This window comes from Candoia aspera, chromosome 2 (genome assembly GCF_035149785.1).
Source record: "Candoia aspera isolate rCanAsp1 chromosome 2, rCanAsp1.hap2, whole genome shotgun sequence".
In the NCBI taxonomy this organism is placed as follows: Eukaryota; Metazoa; Chordata; class Lepidosauria; order Squamata; family Boidae; genus Candoia; species Candoia aspera.
In genome coordinates, this window is record NC_086154.1 from 151736257 (window position 1) to 151753581 (window position 17325).

Consider the following 17325-nt stretch of genomic DNA (forward strand, 5'->3'; position numbering starts at 1 on the left):
CAGCAACCACTAGCAAAGAGTTGTTGTTTCCTATATCTCTTCATTGTCATCTAATGGCTCTTCTCAATTTTTCAGCCCAGATCTAGTAAACCACTACAAATGCAATGACACTGTTAATTTAATTATTTAATTTTCCACTGATTCACAGCAAAATCCTGTGCCCTATACAGTTTCAAACTAAGGTTGGTGATTTGGAGAAATGAGAGATTTGACTAGTCATCAAGTGTTAGGAATTATAATTCAGTTTTGTTGAAAAAAATGAGCGAACACACAAGTTACCAATTGTGACACAATACTTGAGACAAGAATACAGTCAGAACTAATTAAGCATTCATCCGCAGCTGATCTTGCAGGTCATCAAAAATAACCAGTCAATGGGTCATTTGCCATATTTTCAGTTGCTCCACTTTTCTGCTCAGGCAGGTAATAATTTATGAACTTTAAACTGCACAATTCAAGTGCATACCACATGGGACAGTCCAGATAAATAAGTCAGGCTCACTCAAGGTCATACTACCCATATTTCTGCAAAACAGCTGATTCTTCATATCCTAGACATGGGACAAAATGCTTCAAATGAAAGTCTACTCCATAGGTGGGCAAGTGAGAAACCTAATTGAAATATGCCTCCTACAGAGAATTTGAAGCAATACTACAGTGCACCCCTCCAGCATAAGCCTAGCCCAACCCTGCGGACCGAGTGTTATTTGTGCTCTCGGAAAAACAAATAGTACAATTAAAGGCAATTCTAGAAGCATCCCTGTGACACTACAGCAGAAACAAATAAAACTTGGAAATTAAGAGATCTCAACCAACCAGTGAAGACACATCACAGGGTCAAATTTCACCTACTGATTGTTGAAATGGAATACTGGACAATATATAAAATGAGGATTTCCTACAAAATTTGATTATCTTTTCTGGTCAGATAATTAGAACCACTATATTATACAGATATAAACACAATCCTCAAGACTGTGCAAAAGTTAAAGACTTTTTACAACAGAGTATCTTTTGACCCTTTAAAAATAAAAAAATCTGATTTAAATTAGAAATTGTTACACAATACCAGACAATTCTAAATCCACCTACTTTCATTTCAATTTGTTTACATTCTGAAGAATTAGGATTAAACAGTCAAATCCTGAATGTTTTAGTTCAGCTTTAATTTCAAGATTATGGATAAAAATCTTCAAGTCAGGCCTAGCCTGGTCATTCATACTAATAAATGTTCAGTATACCTGACTAACCCATATGTGATTAATATTGTACCTTTTTCTTCATATTAGTTAATAAGTGCATGTAGAATAACCTCAACATAAACTGTTAATATTTGATTAACTAAAATTTTAGTAAGGACACTCTTCCTCCTCCAAATATATTTCCCCTCCCCATCTCTTAGGGGTTATCTGCTTTAAAATCAAAAGCTGCTTCACTCTCCATTGTCTGGAATCTGTCAATACCTCTACTTCAGTATAACTATTATGGAAGCTGTCTTTAGCTTATTTGTTTAAGGTTCAAAGGTTAGAAAAGGAATACTTCAAAACTACTTTAACAGCTACAGAAACTGCTTAAAGAGAAGGCCAAAGGACAGAATTTTCACAATATGCAGAAATACTGTACCTTCTCCCACTGAGCTGGTTCCCTTACAAGTACCACAAGGAACTTCAATCTTGACGTAGGACGCCATTAGCCAATCCAACAAGTGGAAGGTACAAGTTGCCCAGCCTTAATGTACATCTAATCTTTGGTCACAACTAAGCAGTTCCCGTTCACAGCTGTGTAATATTATCAAGTTCTAAAAGACAAACATGCATACTTGGATACTACACAGTATTTCAAACAGAAGAGTTACTGTTAAATATAAACTGAAACACAAACCAGTTTTTAAAAAAAAATCAGGGCTCTTTAATTTTGAAACGTAGAATTGTCTGTGTTTGTATTTTGTATACTGACTGTACATTAAACACACTTATGCTATTTTGTTGTTCTTTCCTATAGTGTTATAGGACATTCAATGACATTTATAATGGCTTTTACAATGGAAGAAAATTCTGGGTATTTGGCAATAACTTATAACAAAAGTGTGTTTTATTCAAGTTTCAAATATGACATATCAGAAATATTATTTTAAAACATTGTTATTTTTCTGGGAACTATAATTTTCTGTCTGGCTGCAACATTAAAAAAAGTTCATTCTTCAGTTTAGATTTTCTTTTTAGCAAGGATTATCCCACAATAGTATCTGTATCCTAAACTGCACAAAATTCACCAAAAAATGTATAGCAAATAGAGTATACTATATTTTAAGAGAGTTAGATATGAAAATTAATCTAGAAAATCTTATTTATCTTAGAAAGGGGATAAAAGACAGCATTCAGAAAGTATTAGAACCACCAAATCCCCTGAGATACTGTCTTATGCCGCGATAATTAATGCTGGGGAGAAGGGAATGACTGCACAGCTTTATTAAGGCATAAGAGTCCATTTCATGAAAACTTGTATCATAAGAAAACAAAACTGTTCGTATTTCCAATGTCACAAGGTTTGTTTTTTCAAACTGCAATGAATTGATAGAGCTTTCCATAGAAGTGACTTGCCTTGCAATAATTACTTTCTTGAAAAACAAAATTCTTTCTGATATAAAAGAAAACAATTTCTGTCAGATGCCTACAGTACCTGCAAATGTACTCTATAGAGAGCAGAGGTTCATGTCGACTTCCATACACCCGTTGGTCACAGATCACTGCCACTTTATTAAACTTTGACTTTCAAGGATGCAAAGAAAATGTAGAATTAAAGCCACGTGCAGAAAGCAACACATTTGCACGCTTCTGCATTCTCTATATTTTATTTTTCTCTGTTTTTCCCCAAAATTTCACTAGTCATTATCAACATAGTTTAGTTTACTTGCCCTTTTCCAACATCTTAAGGCAGACATACACAGAATTCTGCATTCTATAAGATAACCACAGAACATGATCTTTGTTATTAAAATTCTCATCAAATTATGTTCCTTTCACCTTTTCAATACCCTTCCTCCAAACCAATATTTGGGAGTTCAAGTAATTATCTTGGTTTTAACCAAACATATAGGAGAGATAACTGTTTCATATCTATTATTTTGTCTCCATACTTGAGTCTTGCTACTTCCTTACTTAGCAACATGGCTTTGAGCAGACATCCATTTTTCATTTTCTTTTAGACTACCTAGTTCCTAAAATATGCCTACTAGATCTCTAATAAGCACTTGCCTACATCACCCACCCCTTCCCTCCCCTTAACAAACCTAAATATGCCTGGGTAAGATTTTCTCCCCTTACTTTGATTTCTGTTATCTTATTTATGCATATTTATGAGAATAAATACTGAACCAACTTCATCCTAGTGCTAGTTAAATCCTGCTCAGTTTCCTCATCAATTTAGTGAACACTTACCACAAAATATTTACTAATATATAGTCCTCGACTAAAGCTGCTGATAGTCTCTTCTTGAGTCAAGCCAAAGGGTTTGCACTGTTTTCTAACATTCCCCAGAGCAATATAGTTTCCTCACACTTTCCAATGATTCTCCTAAAATTATGGAGATTTCTGTTTGTATTCCACAAAAGAAAGAGTCAGGCAGTTCATTTGCATGCCTGTGATGTCACATAAACTGAAGTGCTATGACCAACAACACAAACAGACTTTTTAAGGAAAATTACTTTGTTGCTGTGCTGAACACATTATTTAATGTGGTTACCAACACCTTTCACAGAGCAAATCCAAGTACCACGAACAGGTAGCATACAACTGAATTTATAACACATCTGAGAATGTTAATTAGTTGCATATATCTTAAGAATTGATGTAGCAAACTTTTAAGTTTTAAAATTAGATCAGGCAGAAAAGCATAATCTAACATGGTTTGTCCACATCAACTGTAGTATTATTCTAAGCTAACTATACCAAAACCATCTGGAAATTTTCTTTTTTCTGGGAGGGAGCACAAAGCTACAATGCAGGATGTGATTACAATTTGCTTAGATACCACATGTTGCTAGAACACATTTGTCCCTTATTTCCAGCATGCAACTTTTGTTTCTCTGTGTCATATTCTGTGACAGAAACACAGTAAAGTGATCTTATACTGGATCTTTTGGTAATACCACATTCTTTATAGAATGAGTAACTTTACATGATTTGTCAGAAAAATAGGAACATCTGTAATACCTTATAAACAAGAATAGCTCTTTCGAGAATTTCAGACTGAAATCTCTTCAGCGTGACCCAAGAGGCCAGATATTAAGCACTGGATGTTCTGGGCACAAAGCACAGTCTGTATCCCCAAGCTATACCCTTTCCCTTATCCTGGAAACATCAGTAATCATTCTTTAGAAAGCAGCAGTGGAGGCTGTTGGGATTATCTACTGCCTGGGGATGGAGAGAAATGGATATATTGTACTTGACCAAATTTGTTCATTTTACCTGTGAGCAATACTTTTTTTAATTAGTTCTCATAATACTACTTTCACATTACCGCCATTTTATTATCTCTTCTAAATATTTGCTTCTTAAACTACAGATTTTGTGCCCAGTTGTACATTTATTAAAATAAAGGTCTAGTAGCATCAGAGAGCAATGCCACAATTTCTCATTTTTCTGATGATTGAATAGACTGGGTAGCAGATTTACAAAGACAAATAGACCTGACTTTGAAAAACTGACGGGACCCTATCATTTATTTTTCAATGAGTAAACCCAGAATTCAAACATTACTTTTCCACCTTTGGTTATAATCCTCAAAGGTTGAAATCCAGGAAAACTGTTCAAGTCCTAAAGCAGTACCTGGAATCAATAACAGACTGGATGAAGGTAAATAAATTGATGCCTTATCTAGATGAGAAAGACATGCTTTTGGTTAATCAAAGGCAAATTAAACAAGGCTAGCTGCCTTAAGTGCCATTCTGAAGGAAAAGACAGATATACAGTATGTCTAATAAATAAATTAGTAGTTTTCTTGGCTCCCTTCAACTACATGACAACTGATCTAGTATGCAGTTTACTCCAGGCTCTGCTTGTTTGTACAATATAAGTTTTTTACAATATGTGAGAAACAACTAATTTCTGAGCAGCTACATATTAATCTGCCTCAGCATCCAGGCCTCTCTAAGAGAGGGAAACAGAGTTCACTCAGAAGGAACGAAGAGAAGTTACAGTCTTTCTTAATACTATACAGTATGTTAATATACCACAGGCCTCTCCAATCACTGATAAACTGTATTACAATGACAATCAACTGCAATCCTCCTCTACCCCAAAGAAAAAGCTTCAAATATTAGAGGAAACTAAACAACAATGCTGGATGTATTCTGCAGGGTTATTATATACAACTCTCCCCTCCTTCAAATGAGCATAACAGTCCTGGGTTACTTTGCAGGACTGATACACCTTTCTGTCTCTCAGCCACCTTGGCTTGGTTTTTGTAATATGCATGTTACAATGAGAGTCATACAGGCATTTACAGCATAACTCTTTAAAACATCTGGACCTGATCTAAGTTCAGAATGATAGAAATTCTTGTCTTTCTCTGCTCTTACTTTTTGTTTTTCAGTAAATACACCACTATCTAATAACAGCTTCACTAAAAGCCCGGATTTCTGGAGTGTTTTATAAAGTAGCAGTACTGTCGCACTAGGGAAAAATAAAAAACAATCAAAAAGAACTTCTAGGAATTTTCTTCTACTGTACAGGCTGTGTTTATATTAATGATTGCTAGGATTGCTTGTTGGCTAAAAATACCAAAAAGTAGAAATAGACCTTTCTTACAAAACAGGCAGAATTACAACATGTTTTGCCTTGAATCTCAGCTCTCAGAAAGGGCTAGAATCCTGGAAATGTGAGGATTATGGTTTACCAGAGGGGGGAACTGATCGCTTCCACTGTGGACAATCATGACTTGGTTAGATTGTGATTAGGAGGCACACACTGGCTATAAACCTGTTCTTCCCTTGGTGGCAAGATTTTTTAAAAAAATGTTAAAGGACAACCATAGAGGACTGCTATTGTTAAGGTCCTACCTGCTGTCCCTTAAGCTATTCAGTATCAACATGAAACCAGTGGAGATTATCCAGGTTTGTAGGGTTGTGTCAACAATATTCTTCTCACTATATTTCAGAGAGGTTACTGGGATTTTGAATATTGTCTGAAAATAGTAGTGGATTGGATATAGGCTAAGAAACAGGGACTGAATTCACACAAATAGATGTTCCACTGTTCCCACAACAATCTAACCCAGGGTAGGGATACAGTCTATTCTAGATGCACTCTTTCCTGCGAGGCTTTATGGGTTCAGCTTTGGTTATGGTTATTGTCATGGTTTTAAACAGTTTAGACATGCATCACATAAACCACACTCATACTTGTAAACTGTGAAGTGATTACAATCAAGAGTATTAACACTTGTTCACAGCAATGCACTATAGGAGAGGACAACTTGGAAGAGCATTTGGAATCTTCCATTGACCAAGAATGTAATAACTCAAGTTTCAAAAAGAGCAAGGTTTTTGGTGCAAAGGATTTTAGTAAGGTACTACATACTGGATCCTGGTTTGGTTTGGTTCCAAGCAACATTTAAGATGCTAACAATTTAAAATCAGGTTATTTGAAGCACTATCTTCTACTATGTGATTCTGTGGATCATGAGATCCAGAACTCACATCAACATGTCCTGTCATTACTGGAGGTTTGTTTGAATGGAACTTGGAAGAAATCCTTCTCTACCAAGGAAGTCTACTCAGAAGACTTACAGCAGCTGTCTCCTTAATGTGTTTTAAATGATAGACATTTTGGGTTAAGTTCACCTGTACTTTGCTAGGTCTTGAACAGATTTCTATTTGTTTGAAAGATACTGTAGTCATCAGTTTTCTCAACTTTAAGCACATCACATGTTCGTTTAGAATAGTCCGTTTCAAATGCTTACTATTTGTTGGGAAATATGATGTAAATTGGTCTTCCTTGTATGGACACTTTCCAGTTATGTGGGCTTCAACAAGGTACACCATCTTCCTGCAAGCTGTGATCTCTTCTAGCAAGGGAATTCTATGATTGGGTTTGCTCATCTTAAGCCCCAGTTTGCTTAACCCTATTTTACTAACTAAATCACAACTGGTGACTTCTTAATATACCCTCAGTTATAAACTACAAATGACAGTGTCTGGGTTCACATATATTCTAAGCCCAAACCAAACAAGCCATAGCTTTGATTGGCAGGATATGTAAAACAGGGCTATAAATTTGCTCTTGCTTGACAAGGTTGAAGTCATCCTCTTGATCTCAGTTGTTCCTGATAGCACAAAATAGGTAAGTGATGTCCTAGCACCTGACACTATAATTTCAGTTCATGCTTCAGTTCAATGAAAGGGCTAGGAATCTTCTGACACAACTGATTGCGTAGAATCTCAAGAGTCTTGCTATTGTGTTTCTCAAAACTCTAAGCCATACAATACTGGGTTATAGCTCTTCTTATTAGGTTTTAAGTACATGTTCTATCAACTGTCCTTACCTAGAAGGGAAAAAACCCACAGTTGTTTATATTGTATTACAGAGTAAAACTTTAATTGGCCGCTTATGAGAACTGCACATTAATTTGTATACTGAAATATAAAACTAGGCATAAGAAAAATGATAAAAAGAGCATATGCACTATTTCCTGGCCACTGAAGCACTACTTAAGTTCTCTGCCTTTTCTGTCAAAATGATCAGTTACAAATGTACTGCTTCCTTCTACAATATTCTATTTTCCTCATCCCTCTCTATGATTTTCTACTACTGTATAGTAAGTACTTTCATGTTTCATGTCGTTTGTTAAAAGATTGTCACAACTGGTTTAACTGTACATACAGAAAAGCCTTCGGCAACATATAATATAGTGTGTTGCATAAGCATTTGTCTAAGTAAACTCTTTTCTTCCTTTTGTTCCCGACTTAATCAACTTCACTGTGTGATCTCAGCTCATTCAAGTATCTATGAAAAGAAATACAGTACATTTCTCTACCATTCTCTGGACTGCAGCAGTGAAACAGATATGTATCAGTTTGTCTGCTGCCAAAGCTAAAAAATAGTCTATTGTTACCTTAAAAGCCAGCAGATTTATTATTACACAAGCTTTCATGGACGAAAGATCATGCAGAAGATACATCACATGTTATTTAATTAGAGGACAGAGAACCATAGAAAAGAAATGTGAACTGGGAAAAAATAAATACTACCAAGTATAATGAAGCAGCAGCAGTGGGTGTGAATGGGTGTGTCACAGTTCAATACAAAGTCCAACTAGATATAAAAGTAAGCCATTCATAGCTGCAATCATTGATCACAATATTATTAATAACTGTAACTATAATCTAGTTTCTATTAATTCATATATGTTTGGATTCTAAAATGTCATATACAGCAAATAAATGCATTTTGCACTGCAGTGTTTATAACTCTTTGTAGATATGTTTATATGTGTGCACTAGCACAGACATGATCTACAAGAGAAGATAATACTGGAAAGAACTAGGAAATTCCACGATCATAAGTTTTGTGACTCAGTGATTTTATTATAGACACGTCAATTACAGCAAACGCTAAAAGGCTTTTATTAAAACTAAACTGAAAAGAAAGCAGGATGCACACATACATCCACCATATCTAAGTAAACCCAGTATGGGAAAAGCAACGAACAGATTTGCAACACACTAAAAAGTCATCCATTTATTGCGGCGTAATCTTTCAAGGACCAGACTCCGTCTTATTACATGCTGGACGTTAAGTACTGTAAAGTGAGCTTTAGAGTTCACAACAACTGTTTCGAAGAAAGAAGGAAAAACAAAATGCAGAAAAGAAAATTATTGCATTTTTTCCCCGACAACGTCGGGAGAGTACATACCAGTGAGAATCAGCTACTGTGCTTCCTTGCCTTCTCACCTGCCCGTTTGCTCGGGTCCCCCTCAAACATCCCTCCATGCCCCAATTCACCTTCCCTTCGGTTACCTGGTTGGCGACGTCGGCAGGCAGCCCACGAATGAGCACCTTGCGTCGGTTACGGAACTGTCGGGCACTCCTTTCCAAGCGACTCGCTATCTCGGCCGGCTCCAGCGGCGGCAATACCTCTTCAGGGGCGTTGGCCGAGCCTGGTTCTGGGCCTGGGCCTGGGCCTGGGCCTGGGCCTGGGAGCGACCCAGCAGAGGCGGCTGCCCCATCAACTACCCCACCAAAAGCCGCTACTGCCGCCATCTTGGGAAGCAACTGCCCCGTACCTCCACCTCCACCTCACAAGCTAACACCAGCGGCAGGGGGAGGTGGAAAAGATTTGCGTCAGCGCCATATCAGCCCCCCATTGGTCCAGAAGGTCCCACCCACCTCCCGTACAGCCGTTAGATGGGTTGTCCAATGAGAAACTTGAGTATGAATTAACTCTTCAGGGAACGGTGTAAAGATTGCCGCGGTCGATCCCGCGCGCTCCGGAGGTGTATTTGGTACTTGTATTCTGGGCAGCAGCAAAAGGTGTCAGAGAAATAAAAGCGTGGGAGGAAGTGGGCGGAAGTGAAAAGGGGAAAACATCAACTCGGGTCAGGACAGTTTTGTGCATCATCTAAGTTGCCTGAAAGGTCAGCCGTATTCGTTTTTTTCAGGAAAAGTTATCGGGGCTCGTGGCACTTTAGTGACTGCTGTAATACGCAACAAGACTATTAGTTATGGAAAGGAAATAATGACATCACATTTTAGGCATATTAAGATGTAGGGCTACTTCGAGTAAGCATGCCTTGAGATATGGCATTTAATAATTCGATTATGTAGAGCTGCAAAAAATCTGGACGCCGACTAGATGGCAGCAAAGAGAAAATATCTAGCGATATCGATTTTTGCAGTCCAGATCTGAGAGTAGGTACCTCCCATCTCTTACTCCTCATAAAGTCACTAGGAATCGGGCTAGCCTCAGAGGACAATGTAATTTACTTGAATTTTGTTTCAATTTTTACACCTCATAATTTAAGTTCAAGATTAAGTAAAGATTTTTTATGATTTTCAGATTTTTTTTAACCACCTTGGGCTCCCTAGGAGGAAGAGTGGTACTGAAATAGATAAAAATCTAGATAAGATCATAAAGTAGCTTATCAGCTTGGGCTGATAGAAGATATTCTGAGCTAATCAGGTCCCTTGGAGTTCTAGTGATAATGAATTTTAAAAAAATGTTCAACCCCCTCCAAACCATTTTGTTCTCTTGGTTGGATTACATTTGAGTTGGTGATCTAGACTGAGCAAACATCTAATATCCCTTTAATAAAAAAGTTAGAACCAGGATGTTAGATCATGACACCTTAGTCTGCAGTTCCAGATAATCTCTTCCGGATATTAGCAGAGGTAATAAAATAATCCCCAAAGAATCACATGATGAAATTGCCATGAGGCAAAACAAAACTACCCGAAGGTTGGTTTTTGGTATGTGTGTGCATGCATGCCTTTGACTCCATGCAGTTTTCTTGGCAGTATTTGTGGAAGTGATTTGTCATTGCCTTCTTCCTTGGCTGAGAAAGTAAATGGCCCAAAGTCATCCAGCTGACTTCCATGCCCAAGGCAGGACTAAAACTCAGGTTTCCTCACTCCAGGTTCAGGTCCTTACCCACTAGACCAAACTGGCTCTCAAAAAAACGGAACACTTCATGAATTTACATATCCTTGCTAGATCAGATGTTATTTTGGACTAATTGAAATCCGGTCTCAGATGAGTAGACAAGCTGGTAAAGGCCTCAGGAGGCAACTTTTCCAGTTGGAGAAAAAACAGTAGGGAATAGCTGTAAGACATATGATCATTTTTTTCATAAACTGACCCATTAATTGTAGATAAAATCAACTCTAAATTCTTAAAATCTATGCTTTGGTAACACATTCTAGCTATATATTCTAGGATCAAGAGATACTGAAGAAATATTCTACAGCAATTTGAAAGGTACATGATATTTATTTGAAGAAAAAGTGAAAGCTATTACCAGCATATTATATCATCATTCTAGCTGCTACTGGACGGACAGAATACATTCACGTCGGAGGAAGTTCCAGTACAGAACACTCATACTGTCTTCTCTCACACACACTTTCTGAGCTCACATATGCATGCGCACAGCAGCTGTAGACACAGAAAAAGCAAGGGAGAGTGAGCTGAAGCTTGCCCGTGCTCTTGTTGAAGAAGGGGTCCTTCTCCTAAATTTTCAGTGCAGTTCCAGATGCAAAAGGCACAATGCTGTGAAGTTTCCCAGTTTACTGTGTAGGCCAAAGATAATTTCCCAGATAAGAATATGGCATTATTCCATACTCCAGAGCTTAGAGCTGGCAATACAGGTTGCATTGTATTGTGCATAGGAGCAGGGAAGATAAGAATAGTTTTAAGGCCAGCACTCCAAGTTTATTAATGTTTCTGCATGCATGCCAGCCTTCAAAAGAATAAAACTGATTGCCTCTATGAACTTTGTAAACACTTTTGTCTTTTATGTCAAGTAGTCCTAAAGACTTGGCAACTAAAATACAGACCTTTAAGGAATCACAATGTAAGTGATAAAACCTCTTTGTACCACAAACACTTTTTAACATAAGGTCAGGATCCAAAGATCTGAATGGGCCCACTGAAGGGACTGAATATGCTAGTGGACTAGAATATTTGTTATTTTCTTCCAACACATTGCAAACTGCTTTGAATTTTTTTTTTTAACATCAAAAGCAGTTTCCCATGCACCGTAGGGAAGAGAGGGTATGTTGTTCAACAAATATAAACCTAAGGCTGCAATTGTACATGCATATATTTTTCTCATCGAATCAGCGTCAAGCTCGCTTCCAAGGAAGCATGCTGCTCAGCTTCTTTCATCATCACATCTGCTGGAGATGGGAGGGATCAGCAATTAAACTGTTTTTACCTTCCCTGTGGAAGTCGTGATACGTATATTTGATTGGCCTTTTCCAAGTATTAAGCTCCCTCCCACTTCCATAAAAATTGCCAGTGCCCCATTTGTATTCTTTCAATTAACCTGACAGGTATTTGGCCCTCAAGTCAAAGACTAGTCACGCAAAGCTATATTCTACCAGATCCTATTATACAATTGAGAGGACAATCAAAATGGCTTCACCAAAAGGTTGTTTTTGTCCATTTGTATCTAGGATTATTTTCAGACTGCCAACTTCCTCAGCCACCTAAAGTCATATGATGAGTTAGGTGGTCAAATAAATTGAATAAATAAGTCCCCAAATCTAAATAATAATCAAAATTATGCACAATTGTATTTTTTCTCATTTGTCACACAAATAAGCTCTGAATAATAAAGACTCAACATTATGTATCTTAAAACACTCTCTCCATCTTCAGCTTTGGGCAAATGAGAATTAGAACCATGTGTGGACCCCAGTTAATTAAACCTTTCTGGGCAAAAATGGGCAATAACTTCTAGGAATCCTGGTTCTTATTCTATACCTTTCCTCTTCATCACTTTATTGATGGTATACTTCAAATTAAACGGCAACCTGAAAGAAAAGAAGTAATTGCTTCTAATCTTAGAGAAGCAGAATGGTGATAGAATGCTCAAGGACAAGCAGTCACCTCAAATTAAATCATAGCTCCAAGACGCTGGCTGGCAAGGCACAGCTGATAAATGAACTGTTTTGTTTTAAATCACCCTGCTTGTTATAATCCCAGAAATACTGAACTCTGACAATATTCTTTAGAGATGGAGAGCTACCCAGAGGCCAATGTGACTGGACCTCTCCCATTCTCCAAGGCAGGGGTGAGGCCACAAGAGTGCTCTAAGATTGTACTGGCTGGGGTATTCTGGCGAGTTGAAGTCCACACATCTTACAATGGCTAAGAGAGAAACACTGCTCTAAGGTGACACAGCTGAGACAGGCTCATCAACTTTCTGCAATCTCAGACTGGCAAAACAGGGTAAAATGCAATCCCCCCTTACAAAAAGTCAGGAACCCAAGAATACAAGTTAGCAAGAAATCAGTACTGAAGGTATTAGGTGTACTGACTGCAGTGCTGCATGGAGATCTACATATCCTACAGTAGAGCCTGCAGTCTCACTCCCAACAAGTTCTGATACACATGCATGAAAGCAGAACTTCATTTGAAAGATCATTTCATGGGACCACCAGCTCAGGCCATCTTTACTGTGCTACCTAAAGCTTGCATGTCAGAAGGTAGCAACTAGTTAGTGGCCAAAAGGCATTTCTTGTCTTCATTTTCAGTATTATTTAAGGCCAGCAGTTTCTTTTCACCCTCCCTTCAAATTTAATGTTTTTGACTGGCAAACAGCAGGGGATAGGTGGTGGTGAAGTTTTTTGGTTGGTCATTTCAAACCAATAATGGTTCTGGGAATGGTTCTCAGCCCAAGAAAAGATGCAGTTGTATTATATCATTTAAAAAGCATGGTGAGCTCTTAGAAAGTTCAAAGGGAAACATGGCAGCTGCTGCAAATTCCCATTAGTGGGAATCCTTTCTTCATCTATCTGGGTTAGATGACAGTAAGGATTGTTCTTTGGGGACAAATTCTCTGTGGAAATAGAAGTGATCAGATATTTACTTTTCCAGTATTGAGTCAGCTAAGGGTGCTTCTGGCTCCACATGGGCAGATGAGTGACCCTTACCTAGCAGAAGTGCAAATAATGCTGTACTATGGGTGATAAAGAGATGTAAAAAGAGTGAATGGGACCAAATGCCAGGTTAGAAAAAGCACATTTCCTTGCAAAGATGCTGAAAATAAAGGCCAGATGCCCTTCATTCTATTTGGTAAGCAGTTCTATATGATACAACAAATAGCAAGTCCAAACACTGCATTTCAGCACGTTGTCTTCATTTTCGTGGTTCTTTGAATTACAGCTGCATCATAAGCTCAACAGTCCATTAAATGCATTAAAGCCACCAACTTGCTTTCCTGTACCGGGACGTCCCATAGTGAGACTTTACAGATGACTTCTGTCCCAGTTGGACCTAACAAAGGACAACGTTTTGTAAGCAGCTTCTGCCTTTCATCTAGACAGAGAAACTGCGTGGGCTTTCCCTTATGCTCCATCGCCTTTGGTAAGTGCAAAAAACCCCAGGTGAGGCAGAAACACTGCACAGCTCTGGATAGCAAAACAGGAAAAGTCAGAATCCAAGATGCTGTCACCTGAAAGCAACTTTCATGGCACTGTGGCTTTCCAGACACATAGAGCACTAGGACACAGAGTGCAAATAAGACTTTGGTCTTTGGTACAAAATCTCTTCGTTCTCATCAATACACACTGAAAACTGAAGGGGCCTGGGTCCTGTACTTTTCATGGAAGGCTTTGAGAATGGGCACTAGGTTTGTAAAAGCTGGGCGGAATGAAGCTTCTGATTCCCAACAGTTTTTCATCAGACGATAAATCTGTGGGAAAAGGAACAGATTTAGAACTCAAAAGGCACACGCAATACAAAAAAAGAAAGGTAGTTCAGCAAATACTATGTGGCATAGATTTGGTAGTAAATCTAAGCAGCTCCACTCCCATCAATTTGTTTTCTAGATTCCAAGCTAGCTAAAGAAAAGGAAAATCACACATCAAATCAATATATGACAGAGATAACCCTAACCCTCACAATTACACCATTCTGTAATTTCTACTCTAAAAGGCATCACTAATGGGTAAAATGCTGATCATCAGGAGATGGTAGATTTCTCTTAAACTTCCAAGCAGCATTAAGTGTTTTGGAATACAAAGCCTTTGCAGCTTCTGAGAATCCTATACATTCACATACTTGTTTAAAGAAAATTGAGATATCTTTAACGTGAAGGCCTTAATCCTTAGGAATTGTTTTTATTTATACCAGGAAGCACTCTCAAAGTAGACCTTCTGATGTAGTGCTGACACGCTCAGATATTAGCTAATATTAAAAATCACTGGAAGGCTTATCTGAATTGCGCCCTGTTATTATTTGTGCAGGATTTGTGCAGAATTCTTATATTCATGTAAGAATGCAGTGCAATACCATTTACCTGGGAGTAAGACCCACTGAATCAATGGGACATCTAAGTAGGTAAGTACAGAATTGCACAGTAAGTAACGCAGCATTACTTGCTGAAACTAAAAAGACTGTAGCAAGGGCATTTATAGAATACTCTTAACATGCTTAAAAAGTATCACAGACTTTTCCTTTGCTTACTACTATATATCATTATCTTCTAAAATGCATCCCTGGCACTAGCAACTGATCCCTTATCTATTTAAATATTAACCAACAATCCTGATCCCATATTTAGCTATCAAGCATGAATTAGCATTACTTACTGTTCATCACTTTTGACTATTTAAGCTTAGAATGGGACGTGTCCTGGAGTAATTTACAATTCCATAATTTCCGATAATACATTGTTTTCTAACCCTTTAGCAGATGTCACAAAGATGAGAAAAATAGTTATCTTAATTCTGTTTGGGAGCTCTGGATGCAGCAAAATATTGAGATTCCTAGACTACAACTTCTACAACAAACAGGCAATCAAAGACCAAGGAGAACAGACTCACCTCACAAGGGCAGTCTTTTGGACTGGGCAGCCTCTTCTCTCTGTCCAATAGCTCTATAAGCCGCAGCACTGTCATCTGACCCTGAGTCATTCCAATCATCTCAATAAATCTCTAAAGCAATAGGGGGAAATCAGTCAGTGTTTCCACTAGGAAACAGGAAGATGCCACATGCCAAAAATTCCTCTTCCTTCAAAAGACTGTACAAGGAACTTGTACACCATTTTTCTCAGAGGCAGCAGAGGTTGGTTTGAGAAAAATTGTTTCAGAAAAATAATCATACTGTAATACCGAACAATGGAGCATTCAGTCAGTCAGAAGGATCTAAAAGCATACCAAGAGAATGTTGTACCGTGCTATACATTCCCTGGAAACTGAACAATATATGCAGTAGTGCTGTGCTGACAGCCACTAGCCCCTAGGCCAGCATGGGCTACAGCATCCTAGATGACAGACTATAACTAAAGCAGCACAGTCAGTCCTCTGAAGTACAGACACTGTGACAGGCAACCTTTTTGGACCAGGAACACATACAGAATTTTGAAAGCATGTGGGTGTGCATTTACAAAACGGCTGTTGGGACAGCCTGTCCAGCTACAAACATCCATTTAGCAGAGAGCAAATGAGCTCTCAAAATGTTATTTACAATTCCAAAAAGGTTGAAAGGTACTGCTGTTGAATATAATGCTAGAATCTGATGCTTTGCTTTATTTTTTCTTTTTTTTTTAAAATCAGAAGGAGCTGATGGGTACCTAGGAAGGTGCCAGAGAACATGGGCATTATGCTGTCAATGGATGAGTCACCTAAATGCATCCCAGCAACAGTTATACTGCACTTTTTGACTTGTTCCCAGTGCTGCTAAGTAAAGTTATGAATAATCATTTCACTCACTGCTGGAGGGCTCTGACTCGAATCACACCGTGTCAACATTTCATATAAAGTCACTCCAAAGGACCAGACATCAGAAGCGTAATAGAATTTGCATTCCTTGAGGCATTCCACAGCATACCTGTGTCAACAACAACAAAGAGCTGACAAACTGCACCTTAATTAGAGCAAAGTTCATCTAGCTCCCTTTTTATTATCCAACAGCAGTCAAATGGCTTTGAAAATTGCCAAACAAGACATTTACAACTGACTTTTTATATACTGTAAGACTGCAATCCTTCTTTTCCAAAGCACTCTTCTATATAAAAGCATGCAATTATCATCATTCACTCGAGTTACTGAAAACAAAATAGTCTATCACTTCCAGAAAAGCTGGGAACATTCACCACCACCACCCCAAAAGAGTATCAGAGTTGAAAGGCATTGAATTCTGTTTGAAATCTTCATTTTAGATTTTACCTTTGCCCTCTCAGTATAAACAGGAAGAAACTGTTTTAAGGCTACTACCTTTTCTCCATGATTATGATTAAGATTTTGCTTTCTACGTGGTATAGTGCCTGTATGAATGAGTTACAATGCAGTCAGTTCTCTCAAGTATCTAAAATCCATAAAATATTGCAATTGTTTACACACCAGAAGACGGGGCTGTCTCCATCTTCACAGACACGGTAATATTCATGTCCTTCAGGGATGGCTTTGGCAAGACCAAAGTCTCCAATCTTTACTACATTCTCATTCTCTAGGAGCACATTTCTAGCTGCTAGATCTCTATGGATGTAGTGCAAGGAGTGGAGATAAGCCATTCCCTGCAAAGAAAATAGGGTTACCTTGCATTCTGCAATCAAAGAGGCCAAAGCAATCAGTAGGTATGTCTAGACCCAAAGAAAGTGTT

General features: G+C 38.1%; 2 protein-coding genes across 2 annotated transcripts in view; both read right to left on the minus strand.

The window, feature by feature from the left end:
• RAVER1 (ribonucleoprotein, PTB binding 1) overlaps positions 1–9309 on the minus strand; it is a 29045-nt gene extending 19736 nt beyond the window's left edge. The window contains exon 1 of the mRNA XM_063294322.1: positions 9018–9309. Coding sequence (XP_063150392.1) covers positions 9018–9260 — 243 coding nt within the window. The 5' untranslated portion in view covers positions 9261–9309. The remainder of the gene's footprint in view (positions 1–9017) is intronic.
• A 1657-nt stretch (positions 9310–10966) lies between these two features.
• Positions 10967–17325, minus strand: part of TYK2 (tyrosine kinase 2) — a 52233-nt gene continuing 45874 nt past the window's right edge. Inside the window, exons 21-24 of the mRNA XM_063294323.1 lie at positions 17067–17239; positions 16437–16554; positions 15549–15659; positions 10967–14416 (exon numbers count right to left, since the gene is read on the minus strand). Of these exons, the coding sequence (XP_063150393.1) occupies positions 14282–14416; positions 15549–15659; positions 16437–16554; positions 17067–17239 (537 nt within the window). The 3' untranslated portion in view covers positions 10967–14281. The remainder of the gene's footprint in view (positions 14417–15548; positions 15660–16436; positions 16555–17066; positions 17240–17325) is intronic.